This window comes from Galeopterus variegatus, unplaced genomic scaffold (assembly GCF_000696425.1).
Source record: "Galeopterus variegatus unplaced genomic scaffold, G_variegatus-3.0.2 Scaffold807, whole genome shotgun sequence".
In the NCBI taxonomy this organism is placed as follows: Eukaryota; Metazoa; Chordata; class Mammalia; order Dermoptera; family Cynocephalidae; genus Galeopterus; species Galeopterus variegatus.
This window is the reverse complement of record NW_007726918.1, coordinates 197,559-221,884: the sequence shown is the minus strand read 5'-3', so window position 1 is coordinate 221,884 and position 24,326 is coordinate 197,559. Positions and strand designations below refer to the sequence as shown.

General features: G+C 45.8%; 1 protein-coding gene across 2 annotated transcripts in view; it reads right to left on the bottom strand.

Moving 5' to 3' along the window:
- Positions 1-24,326, bottom strand: part of TPCN1 (two pore segment channel 1) — a 61,334-nt gene that overhangs the window by 8,740 nt on the left and 28,268 nt on the right. For both annotated transcript variants that reach the window (XR_550462.1, XM_008572585.1), the window contains exons 3-18: positions 20,548-20,675; positions 14,959-15,135; positions 13,142-13,255; positions 12,058-12,188; positions 11,073-11,161; positions 10,622-10,656; positions 10,044-10,102; positions 9,663-9,762; positions 7,590-7,706; positions 7,226-7,350; positions 6,358-6,406; positions 5,789-5,852; positions 4,697-4,741; positions 1,934-1,990; positions 1,799-1,852; positions 777-849 (exon numbers count right to left, since the gene is read on the bottom strand). Coding sequence is in view for 1 of the 2 variants with exons in the window: in XM_008572585.1 (XP_008570807.1) it covers positions 777-849; positions 1,799-1,852; positions 1,934-1,990; positions 4,697-4,741; positions 5,789-5,852; positions 6,358-6,406; positions 7,226-7,350; positions 7,590-7,706; positions 9,663-9,762; positions 10,044-10,102; positions 10,622-10,656; positions 11,073-11,161; positions 12,058-12,188; positions 13,142-13,255; positions 14,959-15,135; positions 20,548-20,675 (1,417 nt within the window). In the remaining variant the exon portion in view is untranslated. The remainder of the gene's footprint in view (positions 1-776; positions 850-1,798; positions 1,853-1,933; positions 1,991-4,696; positions 4,742-5,788; positions 5,853-6,357; positions 6,407-7,225; positions 7,351-7,589; positions 7,707-9,662; positions 9,763-10,043; positions 10,103-10,621; positions 10,657-11,072; positions 11,162-12,057; positions 12,189-13,141; positions 13,256-14,958; positions 15,136-20,547; positions 20,676-24,326) is intronic.

Genomic DNA, 24,326 nt, shown 5'->3' with positions numbered 1-24,326 from the left:
GCCTCAGCCACAGCAGTCTTGGGGGTCAGGCCTCGATGCCCTGACCCCTGGGGCTGAAACGCCCAGGAATCCCCTCCTGAGGACCCACTGCTGGTCTAATGACAGGGCGGACAGAGCACCGGCCTCCGCAGTACCAAAGAGACATCTGCTTACACTGGGGAATCTGCCCGTCCCCAAGGAACTCACTGAGGGAGGGGGGCAGGACCTTCTGGTGAGAGTCTCACCAGAGAACAGCCCGCCCTACCTTAAGACAGAGGGTCCTTTCTCCCCCACAGACACACAAGGTGTATGTCCTTACTGTTCTTCCCCACTCTTCTCTGTTTATTCACTTGTTTTACTCTCACGACCCGAGACCTCGTGAGTATAGCCTGATTTCACGGGTGAGTTAACTTTAATGGGGTAAGTGACCTCCCGACCTCTCCATGGAAAGGGAGAAGGGCCATGTGGTTCTTTTCCACTGCTAAGCAAGGGAGGTGGTAGAACCTTCTCCTCTGTGGGTGCTATGGCTTTTGTGAAGGAGAAAAATCTTAATGACTCAGCAAGAGCCAACCAGCCTAAGGAACCTTGAGAGGCCATTTGCAGAAGGACTGGCCTGAGTGGCTTAAGAGGCTTCAGACAAGAGACTGGTCCTGGGGACTTCCTGTGCTGGGGCAGAACTGCTCCAGGGAGACAGGGGGCTTGGCCTGTCCTCAGACCTTCACTCTGCATCTCCAGAAACACCATGGATATTGGGTGTGTGCAGGCATCCACAGGTAAGAAATCTGCTCTCCACTTACAGGTTCCACCCAGAGGACAGGTACTCCACAGGGCCCAGGCCGGCAACCTTCAGGAACAGCTCCACCCCATAGACTGTGGACAGGAGGAAGCAGTCAGTGGCAGCCCCTCCACATCCTCTCCCACACCTGGCTGGGCTCCTCTGCAGCCTCCAGCCTCCCCGCAGGCCATGTGCCCTCCAGACAGAGCCCAGGTCATTCCCACGCCCACTGTGAGAGCTTGTGCTCTGGGAGAGGGCCCAGCCCAGATGGTGGTCAACTGGGACAACTGGCTTAGAGGGGAAACACTTCCTCCCCCTCTTCAGGAATGGCCCGGCCATCCATCTGTTCATCCAGCAGATCTTTCCTGAGCATTTCTTGAGTGCCAGGTATTATGTGGGTACTGGGCATGCACCAGTGAACAGGGAAGGGCAGTGCCTGCTGGCATGGAGCTTGGAGTCTAGACAGTAGGAAAGACAAGTAAACAGGGATGATGACACGGTGTGTTCACAGACAGACTTAATAGGATGATGAGGAAAGTCAGGCAGAGAGGTGGGGCATGGGAAGAGTGTCCTGGGCAGCAGACATCGTCCAGGAAGGCTGGAGTGTGTGGTGAAGGCAGAGGTACTGACTAGAGATGAGACTGAAGGGGCCATGTCCAGCCGGGCAGTGTGAGTCACATCTCGGGTCTGGACTTGACAGAGGGCAGTGGAAAAACACGAAAGAGTTTTAACAGGGGCAGCACAGAACCAGACTCAATTTCTGCTCCATCTGTTTAAGGCTCCCTGTTTTCGAGAAGAGCCATGAGATTCTAAACCAAACGAAAGTTCTTCTAGCCAGGGTTTGTTTGTTTGTTTGTTTGTTTATGTATGTATGTATGTATGTATGTATGTAAGTATTTAAGTTTTTGGTGCCTGGCCAGTATAGGGGATCCAAACTCTTGACATTGGTGTTACAAGATGGCACTCTAACCAACTGAGCTAACTTGCCAGCCCCTAGCCAGGGTTTAAAACGAGCAGTTCAGCAAAGCCATGTCAGAAACTTACTGGTGAGAAAGACGAGGTAGCTCCATGGCACGTGCTTGGAGAAGAAGTTCCCACCTGTAAGACAGAGAAACAGCAGCTCAAGAGGTGAGCCAGGTGTGCTGGCCAGGACACAGCCAGTCCCCCTGCTGGGCTCACCTTTCAGCATGTATGTCTCCACAAGGATCCAGACCCCGTTGACTGCCACCACCAAGTCTGAAATAGACAGGCCCATAAAAGACAGAGAAAGGACTGATGGAAATGTACAGGTAGCAGCTGCAGTCCCTGATTAACCTTCGGGAAGCTCTGGGGGATGGGGAGCACAGGGTGCCACACGCTCATTTTATGGGGAATTTCTGCTCAGTGCTCTTGCCATAGGAGCTAAATTAACCAGCTAAACTCACCTAGAAACAGCTACGAATATCTAAAAATACCCTCTATGTCACTGTAGGGATACCAGTGAAGAGGTACGGATTACTCTGATTTGGCGTAAAAGATGGACAGTATACAAAGGGTTCAAGTATATTTGTTTTCCTCTAGAGCTATCTAATTTTAAAATAACTGCATGAACTATTTAGCAAAACTGCATATGCATTTAGCCTTCCACCTAGCAATCCCACTTCTAGGGATCCATCCCAATGATGCACTAGTGAAAATACATGGAGATATGCGTGCATCTACTTAATGGTTTTTAAAAAATGGAAGGATAAACCATAATAAAAATTGCCCATTGGGGAAGGGACAAGGATGTAAAATAAACTTCCTTGAATACACTTTGTTTTGTAAATCTGACTTGGAACCATATAAACATTTTACATAATTATAAAACAAACTTACATGTAAGAAGCAATCCCTAACAATCAAAATAACATGAAATAAAGAAACTCAAACGTAAATCCAGTTGGTGAAACACCCACAGGGAGAGGAACTATTCCAGGTGACCTTAAAACACAGTAATCTGGGTTTTTCTGAAGTTTTTTGGCAGCTGGTCAGTAAAAAGCACAATAATCTGAATGCATACCCTGGAGTAATGTTTCTAGTACAGGTTGCACATCCCTAATTCAAAAATCTAAAATCTAAAATGCTCCAAAATCTGAAACTTTCTGAGCACCAACATGATGCTCAAAGGAAACACTCATTGGAACATTTAGGATTTCAGATTTTTGGATTAGGGATGCTAGCTGGTATGTAGTATTCTGCAAATATTCCAAAATCCAAAAAAATCAAAATCCAAATTGTTTCTTTTTTTTTTTTTTTTTTTAAAAGATGACCGGTAAGGGGATCTCAACCCTTGACTTGGTGTTGTCAGCACCACGCTCAGGCAGTGAGCGAACCGACCATCCCTACACGGGATCTGAACCTGTGGCCTTGGTGTTATCAGCACCGCACTCTACCGAGTGAGCCACAGGCCGGCCCAAAATCCAAATTGTTTCTGATCCCAAGTATCTTGTATAAGGGATATTCAACCTGTAATTATATTGTTGGGATTGTGTTGCGATTGTTATTGTGAGGCTGTGAGATAAAGCAAGTAAGTAACCGTGTCAGTGTTGTTGGGAACCTGGATTTTAAGATTGGGAATCTAGTTATGTAAGATTGATGAAGTTGGTAAAAATCTTGTAGTCCTGAATTTGAAATATCAGGATAAACTCACAAAATAGTTTATCATTAAAAAAAAACAAAATCCTGGGCCGGCCCGTGGCTCACTTGGTAGAGTTTGGTGCTGATAACACCAAGGCCGCGGGTTCGGATCCTGTATAGGGATGGCCGGTTTGCTCACTGGCTGAGCGTGGTGCTGACAACACCAAGCCAAGGGTTGAGATCCCCTTACCGGTCATCTTTTAAAAAAAAAAAAAAAATCCTATCCCTATCCATGGAAACAACTAAATACAATACCAATCCCAAGTAATGAAAACCCCTTGCACTTCAGATTGTGGTCTCCAAACACCAATTCCCACTAAAAGGAACCAGAGCTCCTTGGAAAGAATGAATCTGATCAAGCTTCTAAATTACCACTGTGCAAGAGAATTTTCTGTGATGATGGAAATTTTCTTATCTGTACCGTCCACTGATGTCATTAGCCATCTGTAGCTACTAAGCACTTGAAGTATGACCAGATAACTGCATTTTTTATCTTACTTAGCTTAAATGTAAATAGCCACAATGTGGCTAGTGGCTACTGCATTGGATAACACACCTCTAGATATAACTACCAAATTACAGGAAATAGCACAGAAGAACATGCAAAAGTAAGACTAAAGGACAAATAAATCTGTTTCTTCAACTAAATATTGCAAGAGGAAGAAATGGGACGGAAGAGGAGCCTATAGATTAAAACAAACTTAAGAGATATATGAACCAATTGCATTCCGTGGTTCTGGAATTTGCTTCTAAAAAATCCAGGACTAGGGCCGGCCCGGTGGCGCACTGCTACAGTGCACCGCCTGGGAGCACAGCTGCGCTCCCGCCGAGGGTTCGGATCCCACATACAGACCGGCCGCTCACTGGCTGAGCGAGGTGTGGGAGCAACACCGAGGGTTGCGATCCCGTTGCCGGTCCCTGGTCCGGTACGGGCGTGACACTGAGGGTTGCGATCCGTTGCCGGTCACGAAAAAAGACAAAAAGGAAAAAATAAATAAATAAATAAATAAAAATAAAAAATCCAGGACTAGAGAGGGCATCACAAGCTGGAGTGTGGGTACAGACGAACAAGAAAGACTGGCATGAGATGGTAACTGTTGAAGCTGGCTGATGGGCACATGGATGCTCATTATCATCTTCTCACCACTTTTATACATGCTAGGAATTTTCTACAATAAAACGTCAAAATCATGACTGCAGGACTAATCTCTTGCCTCTCCACCTTCTAGAACAGCAAAGGACTCAGGAGGAAAGGGGCCTGGAGCTCTGATATTTCACACTTACACATGAAATACTGGAAAGCCTTGGACTTCACAAGCATATTAATTCCTATTTGAAGAGAAGAAATGTTAAAATAGAAAATTTCATACACAGTCCCCTATGACATACGTCATGCATGTAGGCAACCTGGGTATTTATGCCTGGGGTGAAAAAAGGAAGGCCTACTCTAAGAGTGACACCCACGCTTCTGCTCAGTCCCCAGACAAGACTGCACTGACAACAGCTGCTCTGCAGACAGCCTAGGCAACCCAAAGCCAAGACAGCACAGGACGGAGCTTTGCTGGCCACTGCTGAAACGTAAACTGCTGCTTGCCTCGGCCTGGGACTGTTTATTCACCCACTTGAGTGACTATCATCCCATTGGAATGAAAAACCCTTTAAAAATGATGGAGTAACAGCTGTGCCCAAGGGCCTAGCTGAGGGAGAAATCACAAAATAGAATATACCATCTTTTACTCTTGTTTATAATGGCCCAGACTCAGGCTTTTTGCACAAGAAATTCCCTCACAATACTCTTTGTGTGGAACTTCTAAACAGCCATTAAACTAAGGGGCAAATGTTACGTAAACAATATGAGTACCCAATTCAAAAATTTCAAATTTTATAATATGCTAGCATTGTGCAAGGGGACATAACAAGTTATATATCCTGCCATAGGAGGGTAAAAATATATTAGATGAAAAGGCAGGTTACAGAACAGAGTAAATAATGTAATCCTACTGTTGTTTTAAAAATGCACAGAAAAATAACTAACAGAAGGAACCTTATCAGAGAATTAACAGCAGTTATCTCTGGGTGGTAAATTGTTTTTTTTTTTTGTTTTTTTTTTTTTGGTGGCTGGCCGGTACAGGGATCTGAACCACATTTTCATTTTCTCCTAATTATCTGACTTTCTAAATTTTCTTCCAAAAGTATCTATAGCTTTTGTATAAAAAAAATGAAAACCAACAAATGTCTTAGTTTGGTTTTTAATTCACCAGTGTCCTTCCCAGTCCAGTTCCTAACACTCTTTGTGCCTTTTCTCTCTCACACACACACACCCTGAACATGCTCCTCGAATGCCTATCTGTGGTCTCTGAAAAGCTCCATCTGTACCTTTGAAGATGAGGAACGCAGTCCTGGGAAGCTCATCAAACCAGTGCTCTCTGTTTTTCTTTGCCTGGCAAGAACACAGGCCACGGGAGAGAGAATGTCAGTGCCACTGACCAGAATCTTGCCCTGGGGCCAGGATGCTGGCTTTCCATCCCTGCTCACCCCACTAAATTGGTGAACAAACAGTGTTAACATTCAGGGATGTAAGTGAAAACACAGACAGCCAGTGTTTACTGGGCATTTACAACGTGCCATGCACACGCAGTATTTTCATATAATCCCCAAAATAACTCTGTAGGCAGGGATTATTATTATCCCATTTCACAGGTGAGACAAGCCTTGGACAAGTTCGATAACTTGACTGAGGTCACAGAGTGATTAGTCACTGTGATTAGACACCACATGGCAAACATAAGGGCAAATGCAGGAGCCATCTGGTATCCATGAAGTGCACGGTGCCAAGCTGAGAGCTGTTCTAGCAGGCAGAGAGCTAGGCCTCAGGGGGCCTCGATCCTCACCCCACTTGGGAGTCCGTCTGCCCACTCCCTCCCTGGTCTCATAGGGGCACTCACCTTCCACTTCAAGGCGGCAACTTCATAGATATCATAAAAGTCGTTTAGGCTGGCAGAAGCAAAATGAAAAGGGAAAAAAAAAATCAAAACAAGTTCCCACTGAGCTTCCTTTCTCTCACTCACCTGCCTGTGGTTACCTTTAAGGGGTGAGAGTGGCAGGAAAGGAGGAGATTCTTGGAGTCCCAGCACATCCGTGCTCAGGGTACCCTTACTGCAGTTGCTTTGATCTCCTCTGTCCTTGAGTTACTACAGGCACTTAAGCCACTTAGTCTATATTTACTGCTGACAGTTTCAATCCCCTTAGAGAGGCAGCCCCTTGAGTACTATAACTCCTAGATGGACAGAAACTTAGCCTCTTCAAGCAGAGGACTTAATGGAGCTGGGACTGTGAGTTGGGTCTGAACAGAGCTCGCTCACCCTCACCTCTACAGCAGGTCTGCTTCCTTTTGAATCGACAGTTTTGGTCATCAACAGTCTAGAAGATCAGTGCTGCCTGTGAAGATCCCAGGGTCGGTTCTTTGAGGCTGTGCCAGATGTGTTGGGGGCACATGTGTATATTCATCCCTCTCTGTCCACCTGCCTCACCCTACCCCACTCAGGGTTCAAGAGCAAGCAGCCTGGATGGTTCGTTCCATGAGCCAGGTTCATGTTCCTTTTTTATGAAGTCAGCATGAATTGGATTGGTGCTGGACTTTGGTTGCTTGCAAAAGGAATCCTGACTAATAGTGTACACGTCGAAGAATCTCAGTGAAGAAAACTAAAGTCTCTAACAAGCTGCTTTGCCTCACATGCCTCAGCTCCCTCAGTGAATGCCTTGTCTGGTCATGCTGTTCTTACCTGGCTGCTTTCACCTAGCATTGGCTCTTACCTGAGCAGAGGTTTGCTGCTCTGATTCAGGGCCTTGAAAGTAAGATAGCGCTCCCTGGCACTCATCCGGGGCTTATAGAAGCGCATCAGGCCTTCAAACTGCCTGTAGGAAATGCCAGCTGGCCTCTGGGGGGAAAGAGAACAATGTGGAAATACAGAACCACATTGTCCCCTTCCCTTGGGGCAGCCACTCCAGGTGCCCAGCACAAGGGATCCCAGGGCTCCTACTCTTGTTCTCCAAGAGCAGGCCTCCTGGTTTTTAAAGTTGCTGACCATGCCATGCTTAGGGGCTGCTCTGGGCAAGGGAGGGAGAACAAAGACCAACCCTCTCCCTAGCCCTGGCCCCCACTCCTACTCCTCCCTACCCGCTGGCTGATGAGCAGGCGGTAGGCATGCTGGATGGCGGTTCGCTTATGCAGCAGCAAAGACTTGAACTTGCGTTTCTCGATGTCATTGAAGGTGTCGAACACCACGGCCAAAAGCTGTGAGGGAAAAGCATAGAGCCCTGGCCCCTCTGCATGGCAGGGCTCCAGCAATAAGGGGCTCATCTTCTGCCTCTCTAGGCAGGGCTTTCATCCAGCTACCCCAGAGGGGGCCTTGAGGAGACCCTCTCACCTGCACCTTGTGGTGTAGGAAGTTTGTCTCCAAGTCTCAAGAGAGGAAGGCCATGCTTGCCACTTGTATTTCTCTATTCAGATGCATGGAAACATTGTTTTCAATTTTTCCCCAGGATCATCTGTTCTCCATGACAGCTTGTCCCTGGCTGAGCAGGGTACAAGCCAGGGTAGGAGAAAGTAGCAAGAGGAACACAACTGGGTTCTAAGCCCAATTCAGCTCAGTCCAATGGCCAAGGAGGCCGTGTGCCCATCCTGTGCCGGCTGCCTTTCCAGCCTCAAAGTAGGAAGGAGCATAGTTGTGCCCAATGCTTCCTCCTCTTTGTGGGTCACAGCTTCATATGTGGCCCCAGATATAACAGGAATGAGGAGGCCTGCACTCAAGGACATAACATTCTAGAATTGCCTAATACCAAAGTTAGCTTATTAATGACACAGTCTGAATTATCAGAGGGGGGTGGGAGGGCAGGGGCAGGATTTGGAAGAATCCTTTTTAGAAACATGTTCTTTGTTTTTCAAAGTACTTTGAGGGAAACTCTCTTGTCCTTTCTACCCCTTCATATTGGTCCTGCATTTTTTCCCTGTAGATCAAAGGTCAGCAAATTTTTTCTGTAAAGGGCCAAAGAGCAAATATTTTAGGCTCTGAAGGCCAGATGATGTCTATTGCAACTATTCAACCCTGCAGGCATATCAACAGTATCATGAAATCAGATACAGACAATATGTAAACAGATGGGCATTGCTGTGTTCCAATAAAACTTTATTAATAAAAACAGAGTGGGAATGGATGTAGCCAGTAGCTCTAGTTTGCTGACTCCTGCCGTAGATTTTCTAAATATATTACAAATTAAAGCAAATACAGAAAGGTATCCAACAGATTTCTTTTTTAGTTTTGAAGAACTAAAAAAAGAAAATATCTTCCTTTTTAAGTCTTCAATTTCTTAGATTTTACAAGTCTACCCCTGAGAAAGTGTTTTCCATTTTTATACTGGGTCTGACTGTGTTGATCGTTGTAGGAATGCTCTTCAGAAGTATAAAAATAAACACAACACTTGATCAAAGTCTCTCGCTGACAACTCTGCACTGATGGGTGGTCTCAGCATGGCCTAACAGTCTAGTGTCAGATGCAATCTGCTGATGTCAGGGAATATTTTCGGTGACCAGCCAAGCCTCTGCAAACACATCCTAAGTTTTGAGTACACAGGGGCTTTACATTCTCCTTACTGGAAAGTGTTCTATGTTAGATTTTCTGATGGTTCATAATAAATAGGTAGAAATACATGAGACGGTCCTGGCATGTGGGTACAACAGGACAGAGTGTTAAGGGGCCAGCACAGCCCCACCACTCCAAGCTGTGCAGTTGTGGGCAAGTCACTCTATCAGTCTGACCCTCAGTTTCTTCCTCTATAAATTGAAAATCATAATCATAACTGAATCTCCAGGGTTGATGTGTTAAATCATTTCATATATAAAGCACTTTGCATGGTGCCTGTCTAAGGTTTAATAAATGCCAGCATTTACAGTTACCATATGTTTGCTGTAAGAATGAAAATGTCCCAGGGTAGCCTTGGCTTAAATTTAGCACTACCAGCAGCAGCAGCACTAACCCAGGAAGGCTACTCCCACTGCGAACCAGCTGAATTCCTCAAATGTGGATGGTATATTCCCCAAAACACCATACTTGACTATGAGTCTGAGCCTTTCTGCCCCAGAGTTGTGCCCTGGGAGGCTGATGGCAGTATCGACTTCTCTAGTCCCATGGTGCCCAGCACTGCATGGGCTGGAGCAGGCTGCTGCAGAAGAGCCTGAAGCATGTCCACTCACCAGGTTCATGATGAAGTACAGCTCGATGGAGAGGTACACAATGAAGAAGACGCAGGACCAGGGGTTCCGGGAGTAGGAGGGCATCATCACATCTGGGAAACTGCATTTGTAGAGGTTACCCGCCACGCCCTGTGGCCATCTGCCCCAAGCTTCTTGAAGAACACGGCTTACAAAGGACAGCTCCTTCTTCTGCCTTCCTAGCCTCCATCCCCCCTCCCCTACTCTCGGTCTCTGGTCTTCAAGCTTGCCACACCAATCCCATCTCTCAATAGCACCCCAAGCACCTCTCTGTGCTGCGATGTGGAATATACTTTGCTGTAAAGAGGGGAAGACGCTGGTGCACCAGCAGAGGGTGAAAGGCAAAGCAGAGTCCACACTTACTTGGCTGTGGTCAGAAGCACAAACAGACTGATGATGCTGTTCTCCAGGGTACTGAAGTACTAGAAGGGAAAAGCAGTCAGAGGACCACACTGAGGCCAGACCGAAGGCACAGTTGCCAGGAACAGGCTGTGACGGGTCATCACCAGGTCACCACCCTCCCCTTCCTCCTCCCAAGGAATCCCTGAGGGAGGGCAGAGGAATGCGCATTCCAGAGACCTTCACCTCCCTGAACTAGATGCTTCTAGCAGAAGCAGACTACTGACTTTGGCGGACTTTTCCCAGGGAGTCATGTTTGGGTGATTAGCTTGGCTCTCCTGTGCTGTTCTTTTGCCAAAACCTTCCAGGATTCCAAACCTGATCTTGAAACATCCCTCCAAAGACAGGAAAGGGGATTCCCTCAGCACTTAAGGAAGGAAACAACTCAAGTCTGAGTGATGGAGAACTTTCAGTGCCATAAACTATGATGCAAAACCAGGCAGGGCCCTTACTAATATGGCTTTAGAGGCATTCGAGCCATCTTGTCTGGGGGAAAAGGCCTCCCATAAAGGAAGAGACAGACAAACATGTCCACTACTTACGGGGTCTGAAGGATTAGGGGAGAACAAGTAGAAACCTGGAGGGTGGTGGAAAAACAGACAAAAAAGGGTTAGAGCAGAGGACCTAAACCCAGGTGCCAAAAGGACTGGACAAATAAATGTAAATGAGTACAGTGGGCCAAGGAAGAGCAACAGGGAGTGGTGGGGACTGTGGCACCTTGGACAACATGTTCTTTCTTTTTTTTTTTTTTTTTTCCCTTTTTGTCTTTTTTACTGACCGGTAACGGAATCGCAACCCTCGGTGTCGCGCCCGTACCGGGGACCAGCAACGGGATCGCAACCCTCGGTGTTGCGCCCGCACCGTGCTCAGCCAGTGAGCGGGAACTGGTCTCCACATGGGATCCGAACCCTCGGCGGGAGCGCCGCCACACTCCCAAGTGGCGCACTCTCCAGTGCGCCACTGGGCCGGGGGTCCTGGGGTGCAGGAACTCACCGAGGATGGCGAAAATGATCATGAAGAATAGCAGCAGCAGGAGGATGTCCATGAAGGGTGGCAGGGACTGGAAGATTTGTCGCAGGTTACTGGGGAGAAAGGTGGGCCAGGTGGAGGGAGGCGCCAGCCTGGGCTGTCTGGGACTCCTCAGTGGGGGATGCGCTTGTTGAGATGGGGGTCTGGTGCTCCTGACCTGGAATACTACATCCCATTGCACCCTGGCAAGACATCATACTTAGTTTTTCCTAAAGTGGCTTGAGACCCCCACTCAGTGTATTGTGGGAAAGACTGAGCAGGTGCAGCACACACAGCCACCCCCACCTCGTGACAGAGCCCAAGCAGGTGAGTGCCCTGAATGAAGAGAGGAACGAAGCAGCAGAAGGCCACTGCACGGCCTTGAAAGCAAAGGTTAGACTCCACGAGCAGCATGTGAGATGCATGAGACATTTCAGGGCCACCTGGTCCTGGGACACTTGTTTCCAGCTCTGAGGATGGGTACAGAGAGGTAAATTGCTAGCCCATTCTCATCAACAGCACACCAGCCAAGAAACTTTCCAGATGGAATCTCCAAAAATAAATGTAACTCTAGGCTTGGTCTGGTTTGAATTCAGCCTTGGAGGAGGTTTCACAGAGCCTGTGCAGGTCACGTGGACTCTGCTGAGCTGCCTGCCTGCTTTAGGCTACTGCTGCTGCTAGTGTATTTGGACAGATAACGTGCTCAGAGAGAAGCCAGCTTTAGAAGGCTGCAGGTGAGATGGGAAAGAGCCCTGGATTCAGAGTCAGAAGACCTGAACTTCAGCAGGAATAGCACCTCTCCCCTCTGTATGGGCGAAATGGCAGAGGGAAAACGAGCATGCTTATATTCTACCAATGTGTGGGATCGACCTTCTCACTAACTGACACACAGGGTCCTGCTCCACCAGCCCAGAAGTTCAGGCCATGGCATGATAGCGACCGTCTGACCAGCTCCTCCCCCAGGCCTTACCGCCGGACACCACCGCAGTACCGACAGTCCACCAGGAAAATGCAGCGCAGCGCCCGAGTCACCCGCACGTGGGATGTCTGCCGTACCAACACCACGATGGCCTCAACAAACTGCACCACCAGCACACAGGTCTGAGGGCGGCAGGCACAGAGCACTGTCAGCTTCCCCGGCCCAGCCCCCTCCTGAACACCTGGAACTGAGGGCTGGGCTGGAGAGGTCCCTTCCTCTCCCGCCACCTCTCTCTGACACCTCCCTCCAACATCAGGTGGTCCTGGAGGAGGAGGAGAGCGGCCCAGCTACTGGCACAGATGTGTGGCGCCAGAAGAATGAACCCAAGGGGGATGCTCCCAGCAACTCGTCAACAGCGTCCACTGCAGCAGAGCCACCACTCTGCCTGCCCTCAGCCAGCAGCCCTCCCTACGGCTCTCCCCAGTCCACCATGAAGCCGCCAGGGTCTGCAGTTTGTTTTCACCTTCACTGGCTTGGGTACATTCTCCCAGACAAGTGTGGCCACTCTGCCTGCCCTCAGCCAGCAGCCCTCCCTACGGCTCTCCCCAGTCCACCATGAAGCTGCCAGGGTCTGCAGTTTGTTTTCACCTTCACTGGCTTGGGTACATTCTCCCAGACAAGTGTGCATGGTCTTCTCATGCAAAGTTCCACCCTGACCCAATCTTACTCAGGCCACTCTCTGTTGCACAGAGAAGGTGGACAACACTAGCGACCAGTTAGCATGGGCATGGAGGCTGGACAGAACCGGGTTTGAAACCCATCTTTCTGGGTTTAGATACCATTCTCTTCCACCTGGCTGAATGTAAAATGGGGAGACCAACACACCTCCCTCAGAGGTGACCATGCCAGTACCTGACATGTACTAAATGATGAATCACATTAGCTATTGCTGGCATCACCAGGACATCTGAGGCAACTGGCAAGGCTGGAAGCATGGTGAGGACAAGTACTGTAAGTCACACTCCTGAGTGCAAACTGGGCCCATGGGGGATTTTGAATTAAACCAAAGATAGAGGTTTGAAGGTGACATGGGAGAAAATGCTGTAAGGAGATAGACAATGGATGGACACATCACCTTGACCATGGTCCGTTTGTGCCGGATGAAGGTGTGGAGGCCCAGCCACCGTAACTTCATGCAGAGTTCAAACACCACCACCATCAGGGCAAACAGCTCCAGGGTGGCATGGACCTGCAACCAGAGGGTGTGAACACATGTCATTGACAACTGGTCCCCAGCCACCTCCCTCTTTGCCCCACCCCCCTCCAAGACCTGGAAAACTGCCCCAGGACCCCCTTCCACACAAACACACCACAGTCAAAAAACTTGGCCCTGGCCCTGGATTTGGTAATGGAGCTTTTCCCAGAATAACTAAGCATAAACTTAATATTCATGAAACAGACATGCTGACCCATACAATGAAAAATTAATGAGGCTGAAGTTTAAAAAAAAATAAAAAAGATAAAATTTTTTATTTAGCCTTGTTCCAGGAGGAATTTTATATAATTTACCAAAGACCCATAAAAGACACTGAGGAAGCATGAATTAGGGGCTTAAAAAACAAAAGTGAAGAGGAAAAAACACCAGAATTTAATTGAAAATCCAGGAGTCCAAGAGCCGGGCACAGTGGCACGTGCCTGCAGTCCTGGCTACTTGGGAGACTGAGGCTGAAGGACGGCTTGAGCCCAGGAGTTCTGGGCTGTAGTGCACTATGCCGATCAGGTGTCTACACTAAATTGGGCATCAATATGAGGACCTCCTGGGAACAGGGGACTACCAGGTTGCCTAAGGAGGGGTGAACTGGCCCAGGTCAGAAAGAGAGCTGGTCAAGAGTCCAAGAAACAAGGGCTGTCAAGCACACAGCAGTGCCTAAATTCCCATTCTGCATTTTGGACAAAAGGACAAGAACACATGGAAGACCTTCAAATGAGCCTCCTTAGGCTGCTGCAGCTTCTCCAGGGACAGGGTCATCTCTGCTGTCTCATTTGGCCATTGATAAACAGGGTGTGACCAACAGGGTGGCCAGATATGGACCATGAATGAACATCAAATCTAGGTGGCCCTTGCTCTCCAGGTACTCACTTCCTAACAGGGAAATAAAGTGCTCCTGGGAAACAGAAGGGGGAATCTCCTCCAGCTGTGGATGGGGAAGGCCTCCCGGGCACATGGACATTCCAACAGACTTGGCAGAGGAGCACGAATTGACAGGGTGAAGGGATGGGGAAGAAGGATCCAGGAGAGGGGCAGCATGGGGGGAGGTGTAGAAAGCAAGGAAAGAAGACCAGCTTGGAATGGCAGCGAGCTTTAGGCATGAAGAGAGACAGACAGGAAGGAAGCTGAAGAAGGAAAGCAGGGCTGAGGTGTGGAGGGCCTCAGAGCCCAGGCTAGATGGGAGCTTCCCTGACTCGAAAGCAAAGCCTTCCCTCCCTGCTTCCGCACCTCAGAAGAGGATAAAGCGCCTCCACAGGCTGCTCTGGCCCTGTACTGAGTGAGGGCTTGGCCTCAGAGTAAGAACATCTGTGGGGCTGGGGCCGCCCACAATACATTCCCCCACCTCCCACTGGTGACCACACCAAAAAAAAAGAGGCATTCTTCGTGGTTGGAGATAGTGCGGTGGGGCTGTCCACTGTGCCCTGCCCACCTGTAGCACGGTGTGGGCACCAGTCCTTGGTGAGGACAATGGGATGCTGCCCCTCCCTGGGATTTACTAGTGAGCAGAATCCCAGAGAGACTGGGTGAAGTACATTCACTCCAGTGGGGAAGCCCAGGCAAGACCACTTCAGCCTCTATGACCACCTAGTGCCTCTCTGTTTTAAGTCTGTTTGCGGTGTCTACCTTTCCAGAATGTTCTATCTCAGGTTCTGTTGCTTGCTCCCAGCCACCCGCGCACTCACATAGATGCCAAGCCGGAGTGCGGGGACAGCGGGGGCCTCGCACAGGGAGAGCAGCAGCAGGAGCAGGGCCGTTGACAGCTCCATCAGGTAGAAGAGGTGGTTGTGTGCAAAGAGGTAGGCCGCCAGCGCTTTGGCATCCTTGGGGTGGGTGAAGAACTTGTCGTTATTCTCGCCTTCCTGAAAAGACAGGAGCAAGAGATGAGGGCACAAGAGCCTTGAGATGATCAGCATGAGATGAGCCACGGGCAGGGAGGGAAGGGAAGCCCGGCGCAGAAAAGGGAGATTCAGGCCAGAGATGGGAGGTGATGGAAATCAAAACTATTACCTTCACGAAACCACACATGGGCGGTCTCACCCCTGCCTACAGAGGGGTTAAAGAGACTAGCTACTTAAAAACCACTTGGAGGAACCAAAGAATAAAAAAGTCATGAGATGAGGTAAAGAGAAGCAGGCAAGCCCAATCCCCTAGGAGGCCAAATGCCCACTCCAGAAGTGTCCAGCAGAAGGTAAAGGGCTTGGGGCCTGGCTACAGCAACCCAGGCTGAGTCCTGGCTCCCCCACTCCCTCCCTGTGAAACATTGAGAAAGTTTCTTTGCCTCTCTGAGGCTCACCTTCTTCAATGAGAAAGGAGCTGACACTAGTGCTTCCGCACACGGCTACTGTGAGGAGAAAGTGGGAGAGCATTTGTGAGGCACTCAGGATGGTCTCTTACACACAGTAAGCTCACCAGATACTGGCTATTACTGTTATTTTAAGTTGTATTAACATTAAGAGAAAAAAAGAAGCCAATAACCATGCCTAGCCAGACCCTTTAAAATCCATCAAGAGCTGCCCAGGGGGCATCTCTGCTCTAACTTAACTCAGGCTTCCTTGCATCCTCCTACTTTTTCTTTGTTAACTGACAAGTAATTAATTACATATAATTATGGAGTATAATGTGATATTTTGATATATGCACACATTACAGAACAATTGAATCAGGCTAATTAACATATCCATCCATCACCTCACATATTTACCATTTTTTGTGTGTGGCGGGAACATTTGTTTACATTTTTTTTTTCCCCTTGGCAGCTGGCTGATAAGAGGATCCGAACCCTTGACCTGGGGTTACAAAGCTGCACTCTACCCAACTAAGCTAACTGGCCAGCCTTGTGGTGGGAACATTTAAACTCTATTCTCTTAGCAATTCTGAAATATACTTTACATTATTATTAACTATGATCACCATGCTGTGCAATAGATCTTAAAATCTTATTCCTCCTGTCTAACTGAAACTTCGTACCCTCTGACCAACAGATCTCCTTTCCTTACTCTACCTTCAGCCTCTGGTAATCACTATTCTACTCTCTATTTCTATGAGTTCAACTTTTTTAGATTCTACATATAAGTGAGATCATGCGGTATGTCATTCTGTGTCTGGCTTATTTCACTTAGCATAATGCCCTCCAGGTTCATCCATGTTGTTACAAATGATAGGATTTCCTTCTTTCTAAAGGCTAAATAGTATTCGATTGTGTACATATATCACATTTTCTTTATCCACTCATCTGTTGATGGACATTTAGGATGATTCCATCTCTTGGCTATTGTGAACAATGCTGCAGTGAACATGGGAGTGCAGATATCTCTTTGAGGTACTGATTTCTTTTGGATATACACCCAGTAGAGGGATTGCTGGATCATATGGTAGTTCTATTTTTAGTTTTTTGAGGAACCTCCATACTGTTGTCCATAATGGTTATACTAATTTACATACCCACCAGCAGTGTACAAGAGTTCCATTTTCTCCACATCCTCTCTAACATTCATCCTTCATATTTTTGGTGATAGCCATTATAATAGCTGTAAGGTGGTATCTCATTCCCACATCCCACTTTTTAATTTATTTGTTATTTCTAATTTCCTGACCTGTGCAAAATGATGGGCCTTGCCCTCAATTCCTTCTATCTTAACAGTAATAAGACAATAGCCAACCTTGATCAAGTGTTACCAGGACCAAGCACTGTGCCCTGCCCTTTATCTGAGCCCTTTACTCCTGACACCTTTCCTTTTAGGCAGGTATTCTTATTATCCCCAATTGACAGAGAGAAGAGAAAACCTCAGCACAGAGAGCTTCAGCAGTGGCCTGAAGTTACAGAGCCAGAGTGTCTGGTTCCAGCACCCTCATTCTAAATGACTATCTTGGCTTCCTGCTAATGTTACAGAAAATAAATGACATAGCCCCAGGAATTATCTACTTGAGAATACAGAAGATGCCACCCTAAGACCACTGCTGACATCCTTCCTGTTAGGGTGAGCCTTCTGGAGGGGTATCTTCATCGCCTCCCTGGAGTCGGTGGGCACAGGAGTCAGTAAGGGGCCTCCCACCTCACCAGCTTCATCAGCGATCACCAGGCAGCCGACACAAAGCACTTCCTTGGCTGAGGTTTTGTGTGCCTCACGTCACTTCACTGCTTCCCAACTGGGGGAAGTTTTCCCCACCCACTCCCTCCAGATCTTTGGCAATGTCTGGAGATATTTTTGGTTGTCACTGTGAAGAGGAAAGTCACATAGCCAGAATGTAAACCTGGACTCCCCCACCCAGAGCCCTTCTAGAAGCATGCTAGCTGTCTTGGAATGGTGGATGGGACCACCCTCACCATCCTCACAAACCCGTTCCAGGGAAGGCCTTGTTTGTGGTTTGCAGGGTAACTCTGAATGAGTCACTTCCCCGAAGCTGGATACATGGCTACCTTGTTAGCAAAAAATAAAGACAAACCGCAGACCCAACAGGCAGGCCCAACAAAGGGAACAAACATCTCCGCAGTACAACAGCGAGCAAGCTGTGCACAGTCCTGTGGTCTGCACAGGGCTGTGGTTTCTACCACCACCTGTATGGCTGCGAGGGGTGGGGAGGGGGACACACACAGCAGCCTGGGAAGCTTCTGGTTTGAATTACTAAAAAAAAATGGAATTCTTGGGCAATTTCTTCCAATGAAGAGCCAGGAATGAAGGTCTGGTTAGGGGAAACCACTGACATGGCAGGCTTGGATTTTAACTCTAGGACTTGGAATTGCCACAGAGGGAATGTGGGGTTAAGGTCTCTACCAACAAAGACTGAGGGAAACATTACACATGTCACAGGATTCTGATCCAAACCCCAGAAGAGGACACTGGCCTTGTTTCTGGCTGCTGATCATGAATTAGATTAGGAAAAATAAGGAATGCCAGTTTTAGTGACTTCCAGGCCTTTGCTCTGCTCCCTGGGGTCAAAGTCCACACAGAAACAAGAGCTATCTCAACGGTACCAGGACCACTAAGCACATGGCTCCTGAGGGTGAGTTAACAGGTAAAGTGTGGGAGGAGAGGAAACCACAGGCACCAGGTAAGCCATGAGGGCCAATTACCCATGCGCACCAACAACCTGGTCCAGGGGCTGTAGTATAGCTCAGTCACAAGCACGAAAGGGAAGACCATCCTGATACCAGCTAAACCCATCCTCCAGAAACAGCCATAAGCTACTATTCATAGGGACCCAAGTTTTGCTTTTATTTTTATTTTTTTAAAATGATGTATTTTTAAGTGCTGCCCAGTTAGATCAGTTGGTTACAGTGAGGTGTTATAACACCAAGGTCAAGGGTTCAGACCCCTGTACCGGCCAGTGGCAAAAAAAAAGATGCATTTTTGATAAAATAATTTATGTAATACACAGAATTATAAAGCAGTCAAAATTCCATCAGCCAGAGATATTGCTTTTAATATTTAAAGAACTTTCCAGATGTGTATTGGTATCTGTGCAGCACACACATACATGTGCACACATATATACACTGCTATATGCACATAAATTTTATGTAAAAATGATCTTACTACACCTGCTATTCTGTAACTACTTTTTCCACAATACATGGCCCATTTGCAAGTGAACACATGTGGTCAGGTGCAGAAATGAGGCAACAACATATACAAAAAAGAACATTATCTGGAGGCTAGATGGATAGTTTAAAGCCAAGCTCTGCAACTTCCTAGCTGGGTGGCCTTGGACATCATTTAGCCCCTCTGAATCTCAGGTGCCACATCTGTAAAGTAGGAGATGATCATACCAGCCTCAGAGGATTGTTCCAAAGATTACCAGGTGCCCTCAAAGACCATGTTTTTATTACCAATGTTCTCATCTGCTTAGGGAAAGAAGGAATTATCAGGTTCCTGAGGTCCCCAGGCCATTCTCATTCTGTGTTCTGACCTATCCCATGCTCATATTCAACCTCAGAGAAGGAGAGGTGCACAAGGTGACCCTGCTAGATCATTGCCAGGTATGCCTGAGCTTGCTAAAATTTCCCTACATTTTTAGTGTCTTAACCTGAATCAAAACGCATTTGTAGTAGCACAGGTATAAGAAACTGCATAAGAACAGGAGAAACATGCAGACAACTGAACAACTATCAAATAAATATCTGAATTTAATTAAATCTTTTTTTTTTTTTTTAATGAAAACAAATATTTGCAGCGGACTGCTACTTCAAAGAAAAAAGGTGAGGAAAAATTACCATTCCAATGAATTTAAGAAAAACTCTATTTCCTCACCCAAACCCTTACTCAATGCACGTCAGAAACTAAAATCTTATAGTGACAAAAGTAACAAGATTATGGTGAAAATGCCACAGCCAGTAAGACTGGCATTTCAGAGGCAATACATCCTTGGGAGAGTATTCCACACTAGATATCAAGGACCCTAAAAAATGACTCCTTCCATCCAGTAAGTTCGTCTCTTAAAGTCTTCCCTTGTAAAATAATCCCAGATATTAGAGAGAGTGTGTGTGTTCTAGGTATAGACTGTCCTGGGACTGTAATTTATAATAAGGGAAAATATCTAAGATTATCAGGACAGTTAAGTAAATTAGGATAGTTTACCTAATGTAATTTAAAGTCATTTAAATTATGTTTACAAAAGGGTTGTAGTAACATGAGAAAAAAGCTTATGCCACATGTTACCAAAAAAAAAAAAAAAAAGGAAATGATACCACATGACTTTAAAATTATTCTCAAAATACATATTTTTTTTAACCTGGAAGGAAATCATGTTGATAATGACTACCTTGTGTGAATGTATTTTCATTTCCTCTTATTGTAATGAACATGTATTATTTTTACAGAAAAGTAGAAGTATTCTTTTTTACAAAAAGGAAAAAAAAAAAAGCATGAAATAGCAAACATGAAAGCAGCAACAAGTAAACAAGAAACAAACAAAGATCTCTGAGGTTCCCCACACTATGTTGACAAGTCCCTGCTATAGTATTAAGTATACTAAGAATTCCCTCCTGAGAAAGGGCAGGAGACAGGCAGGAAAGGTCAGTTGGACAGATTCAAGGAACCTCAGCAGCAGGCACAGCCACAAACGGGGTCAGAGGAGAAGCCTGCGCACAGTGCCCTTCCCCCACAGGCACAACCAGGTTTCCTCTCCCCATCTTACAGATAAGAAGCTCACACATGAGCAGGGGCTAAAACCTAAGCCAGAACTGAACGTCTAGGTATCTAATAGAGCCCTGGCTGCCCCCACCCCACCAACAGGTGCAGAAAATGGCTAGGTGCTGACTGGGAGACACTTACCTGGAGGTAGATTGCTGCCTCTTGATAATTCATCTCCCAGTTGTGTCCGGTGGGACTGGAGGGGGAACTCTCCCCCATGGAGCTCAAACTGGAGGCCCGGGAGTCATGGATGGCATAGCTGCCCCCATCTGCATTGGAAGAAGAGAGAGATTCACTTACAACCCAGGCTTAAGAGTATAAAGACACCACTCAGAAGAGAAGGCTGGCGGTCATTTCATATGCTCATATATACATCCCATTATCTACAAGTCAATGCTCAACCCTGTGTACTAATGCCAGCAAGAACTGGTATGGCTAGTTAAAAATCTGTTTCTTTCTCTTGTTAAGTGAAAAAAACAAGTACAAATGAGCACGTATGGTATGCTATCTTTTGTATAAAAAAGATAGGAAATGAAAACATACATATATTTACTTACCTTTATAAAAAGAAACACAGGAAGGAAAAATCAGAGCTCAATGAAATTGGTTGCCTACGAGGGGTGTGAGAAACAAGTGTAAGTGTCACTCAAAGGGAGTACGCTTTTTGTATACTGTTGGCTTTTGGAGCCATGTTAATATTCCACTAAGTCAAAAATTAAAAATAACTGGATTTGTGCCCTGGTAGAAGCTCATCTGTTGCTTTTCCCTGCTGACATCCTCCAGTAACCCTGCTCTGATCTGCCTTTGCAGAATGCCCCCTCCCTGCTCTCTGTCCTCATTGTTTGGCTCTGGCCAACTTCACCCTGGCTGCTGGCAGATGACCTAGACTTGGCAATAAGAATCCCTAGCCTCTCTTGGGCACAGGGATTGGGTCAGGCAAGGCTGCTGACCCAATCTCAGCCATTAAGGGCTGAACTTGGAACTGTCCCCAGACCAGTTAGGAAGGAGAGGCTCTTTCCCTGTTGTTGCTGGCAGCTGCCTCGCTACCACATGGGGAAAGCTGCCAGACAAGGAAGTCAAAGGAGAAAACAATAACAAAGAGATAATACCGGTTATACCCCTGGGGTCCTTACCTTCCAAAATCTGAGCTAATAAAGATCCTATTAGAGTCTGTTTGAGTTGGGTTTGTCACAACAATGAAAGAGTTTACTGATACACATGGTAAACAATGGCCCTAATATTTAACTTTTTATCAGGAAGAAGTGAATCTAGGATGAAAATCTGGTCCTCTATAATCTACACTCTAAATGATGCACCTGTAGGAAAATAAAGACTCAAATGTTTGGAGATTGATTTGCACTGCTGGCAGGAAGCAACCGTGTAAGGCTCACAACTGTGCAGTAAAGGGCAGGAAACTGGCAGGGTTCATAAGGCTGTTGGGTCACAATATGTCCTTCTGATCTTGAGCTGCTAGGCAAGGACAACTGGTTCTGGAAATCTGTTGGGGTTTTTTGTTTGTTTTTGCAGCTGGCCAGTACGGGGATCCAGACCCCTGACCTTCATGTTATAACACCATATACCCTTGCCAACCAAGCTAACTGCCCAGGCCTCCACAACTTATTTAGATGTATATTGTTTAGTTTCCAAATATTTGGAAATCTTTCTAGAGATCTTTCTGTTACTGATTTCTTTTTTTCTTCTTTTTTTAACTAATTATTTTTAGTTTCTTTTTTTCTGTTATTGATTTCTCATTTAATTGCATTGTGGTCAGAGAACATACTTATGAGACTTGACTCTTTTAAACTAATTTTTTCCTTTTAAATTTATTTATGGCCCCAAATATAATTTTGGTAAATGTTCCATGTGCACTTGAAAAGAATGCATAATCTGCTGTTGTCAATTAGGTCAAGCTGATTAATACTGTTATTCAAACTTCTATACCCTTACTGAGTTTGTGTCTACTTGCTTTATAAATCATTGAAAGAGTAGTATTGAAATCCCTTACTATAATTGTAGATTTGCCTATTTCTCCTTGTAATTCCAACCATTCTTGCTTCATGTACTATGAAGCTTTGTTATTAGGTGAATAAACATTTAAGATTATTATTCCTTCTTGATGAATTGACCCCTTTATCACTATGAAATAAACTTCTTTATCCTTGATAATATTCTTTGCCCTGAAATCTACTTTGTCTGTTATTAGTATATCCACTCCAGTTTTCTTTTGATTATTTCTTTTGAATACTGATTAGTGTATATTTTTTCATCCTTTTATTTTACTTTGCTGACTAGTACAAGATTCAAACCACAGACGATGAATTGACCCCTTTATCACTATGAAATAAACTTCTTTATCCTTGATAATATTCTTTGCCCTGAAATCTACTTTGTTATTAGTATATCCACTCCAGTTTTCTTTTGATTATTTCTTTTGAATACTGATTGGTGTATATTTTTTCATCCTTTTATTTTACTTTGCTGACTAGTACAAGATTCAAACCACAGACCTTGGTGTTATCACCACCATGTTCTAACCAACTGAGTCAACCAGCCAGGTCCATCCTTTTATTTTTAATCTCTTTGTGTATTTAGACTCAAACTGTATTTCTTACAGGCAGCATATAGTTTGGTCGCTTTTTCCCCCAGTCTGATAATCTCTATGTTTTAACTGAAGTAGTTAGATCATTAATATTTACTGTAATTATTAATATGGTTAGGTTTAAATCTATCACTTCACTATTTATATTTATACCATCTATTCTTTGTTCTCTTTTTACTCTTTTTCTGCCTTCTTTCAAATTAAATGAGGGTTTTTAAACATTCCATTTTATTGCCTTTGTTGGCATACTAGCTACAACTTTCTTTTGTTATTTTAGTGGTTGCTTTAGGATTTGTAGTATATAATTTAATTTATCACTTTCAAGTGATATTTATGCCACTTAATGCATAATATAACAATCTTATAACAATATACTTCCCTTTCTCTCCTCCCAGCCTCTGTGCTTCTAAAAATGCAGGGACTTTCAGTTCACAAACCTCCTCTGCATCAAGCTTCATCTTCATTGCTAGGATGTGTAACTAGGAGAATCTTCTGGAAGGGACTGTCCCAATGAAGCAAATAAGAATAGTAATCAGTTAACGCTACTTGCAGGCTCTGTGCTACGTGTTCCATGCTGATTAACTGATGCAATCCTCACAACAATCCCATAAAATTTGTACTGTTACAAATTCTGCTCTGCAAGGAGATTAAGCAAGATTGCAGAGCTATATGGGTTGTCCAAGATGATACAGCTACATGGGTTTGAGCCAGGATTTGACCCCAAGCAGCTTGGCTTCACAGCAGATACATTTAACCACTATGCTATACTACCACCCTCTGAGGAAAAGGAGTGTGGGATAAGAAATGACAGACAAGTATTTTAAACTAGGGGTAGCAAACATTTATTAAGGCTTACTGTGTGCCAAAACCTATTCTGTGGCAGATTCTATTTTCTAAAGATAGCCACGGCATTACCTTTCACCCTACATATTCTTCTAGAACCTTGCCACTTCCCTATAAAGAAGTAAAGCCTATGTCTCCTCTTGAAACCAGGTGAGCCTTTGTGACTGCTGTGACCAACAAAGAACAGAGGTAGTAACACTCATGACTTGTGAGGTTATAAAAATGCTTCCACCTTGCTCTCTTGGGGCACTTGCTCATGGAACCCAGCCACCACTTTTCGAGAATGCCCAAGCAGCTGGTGGAGAGGTCCATGGAGAAGAATTAAGGGCTCCAGTCCACAGCCCAGCCTAGCACCCAGCTGACATCCAACACCAACTTCTCAGCCACATGAATAAACCATCTTAAAAAAAGATACTTTTGCCTTAGTCAAGCTGTCCAAACTAATGCTGCACAGAGCAGAAAAAAGCCACCTCCACCA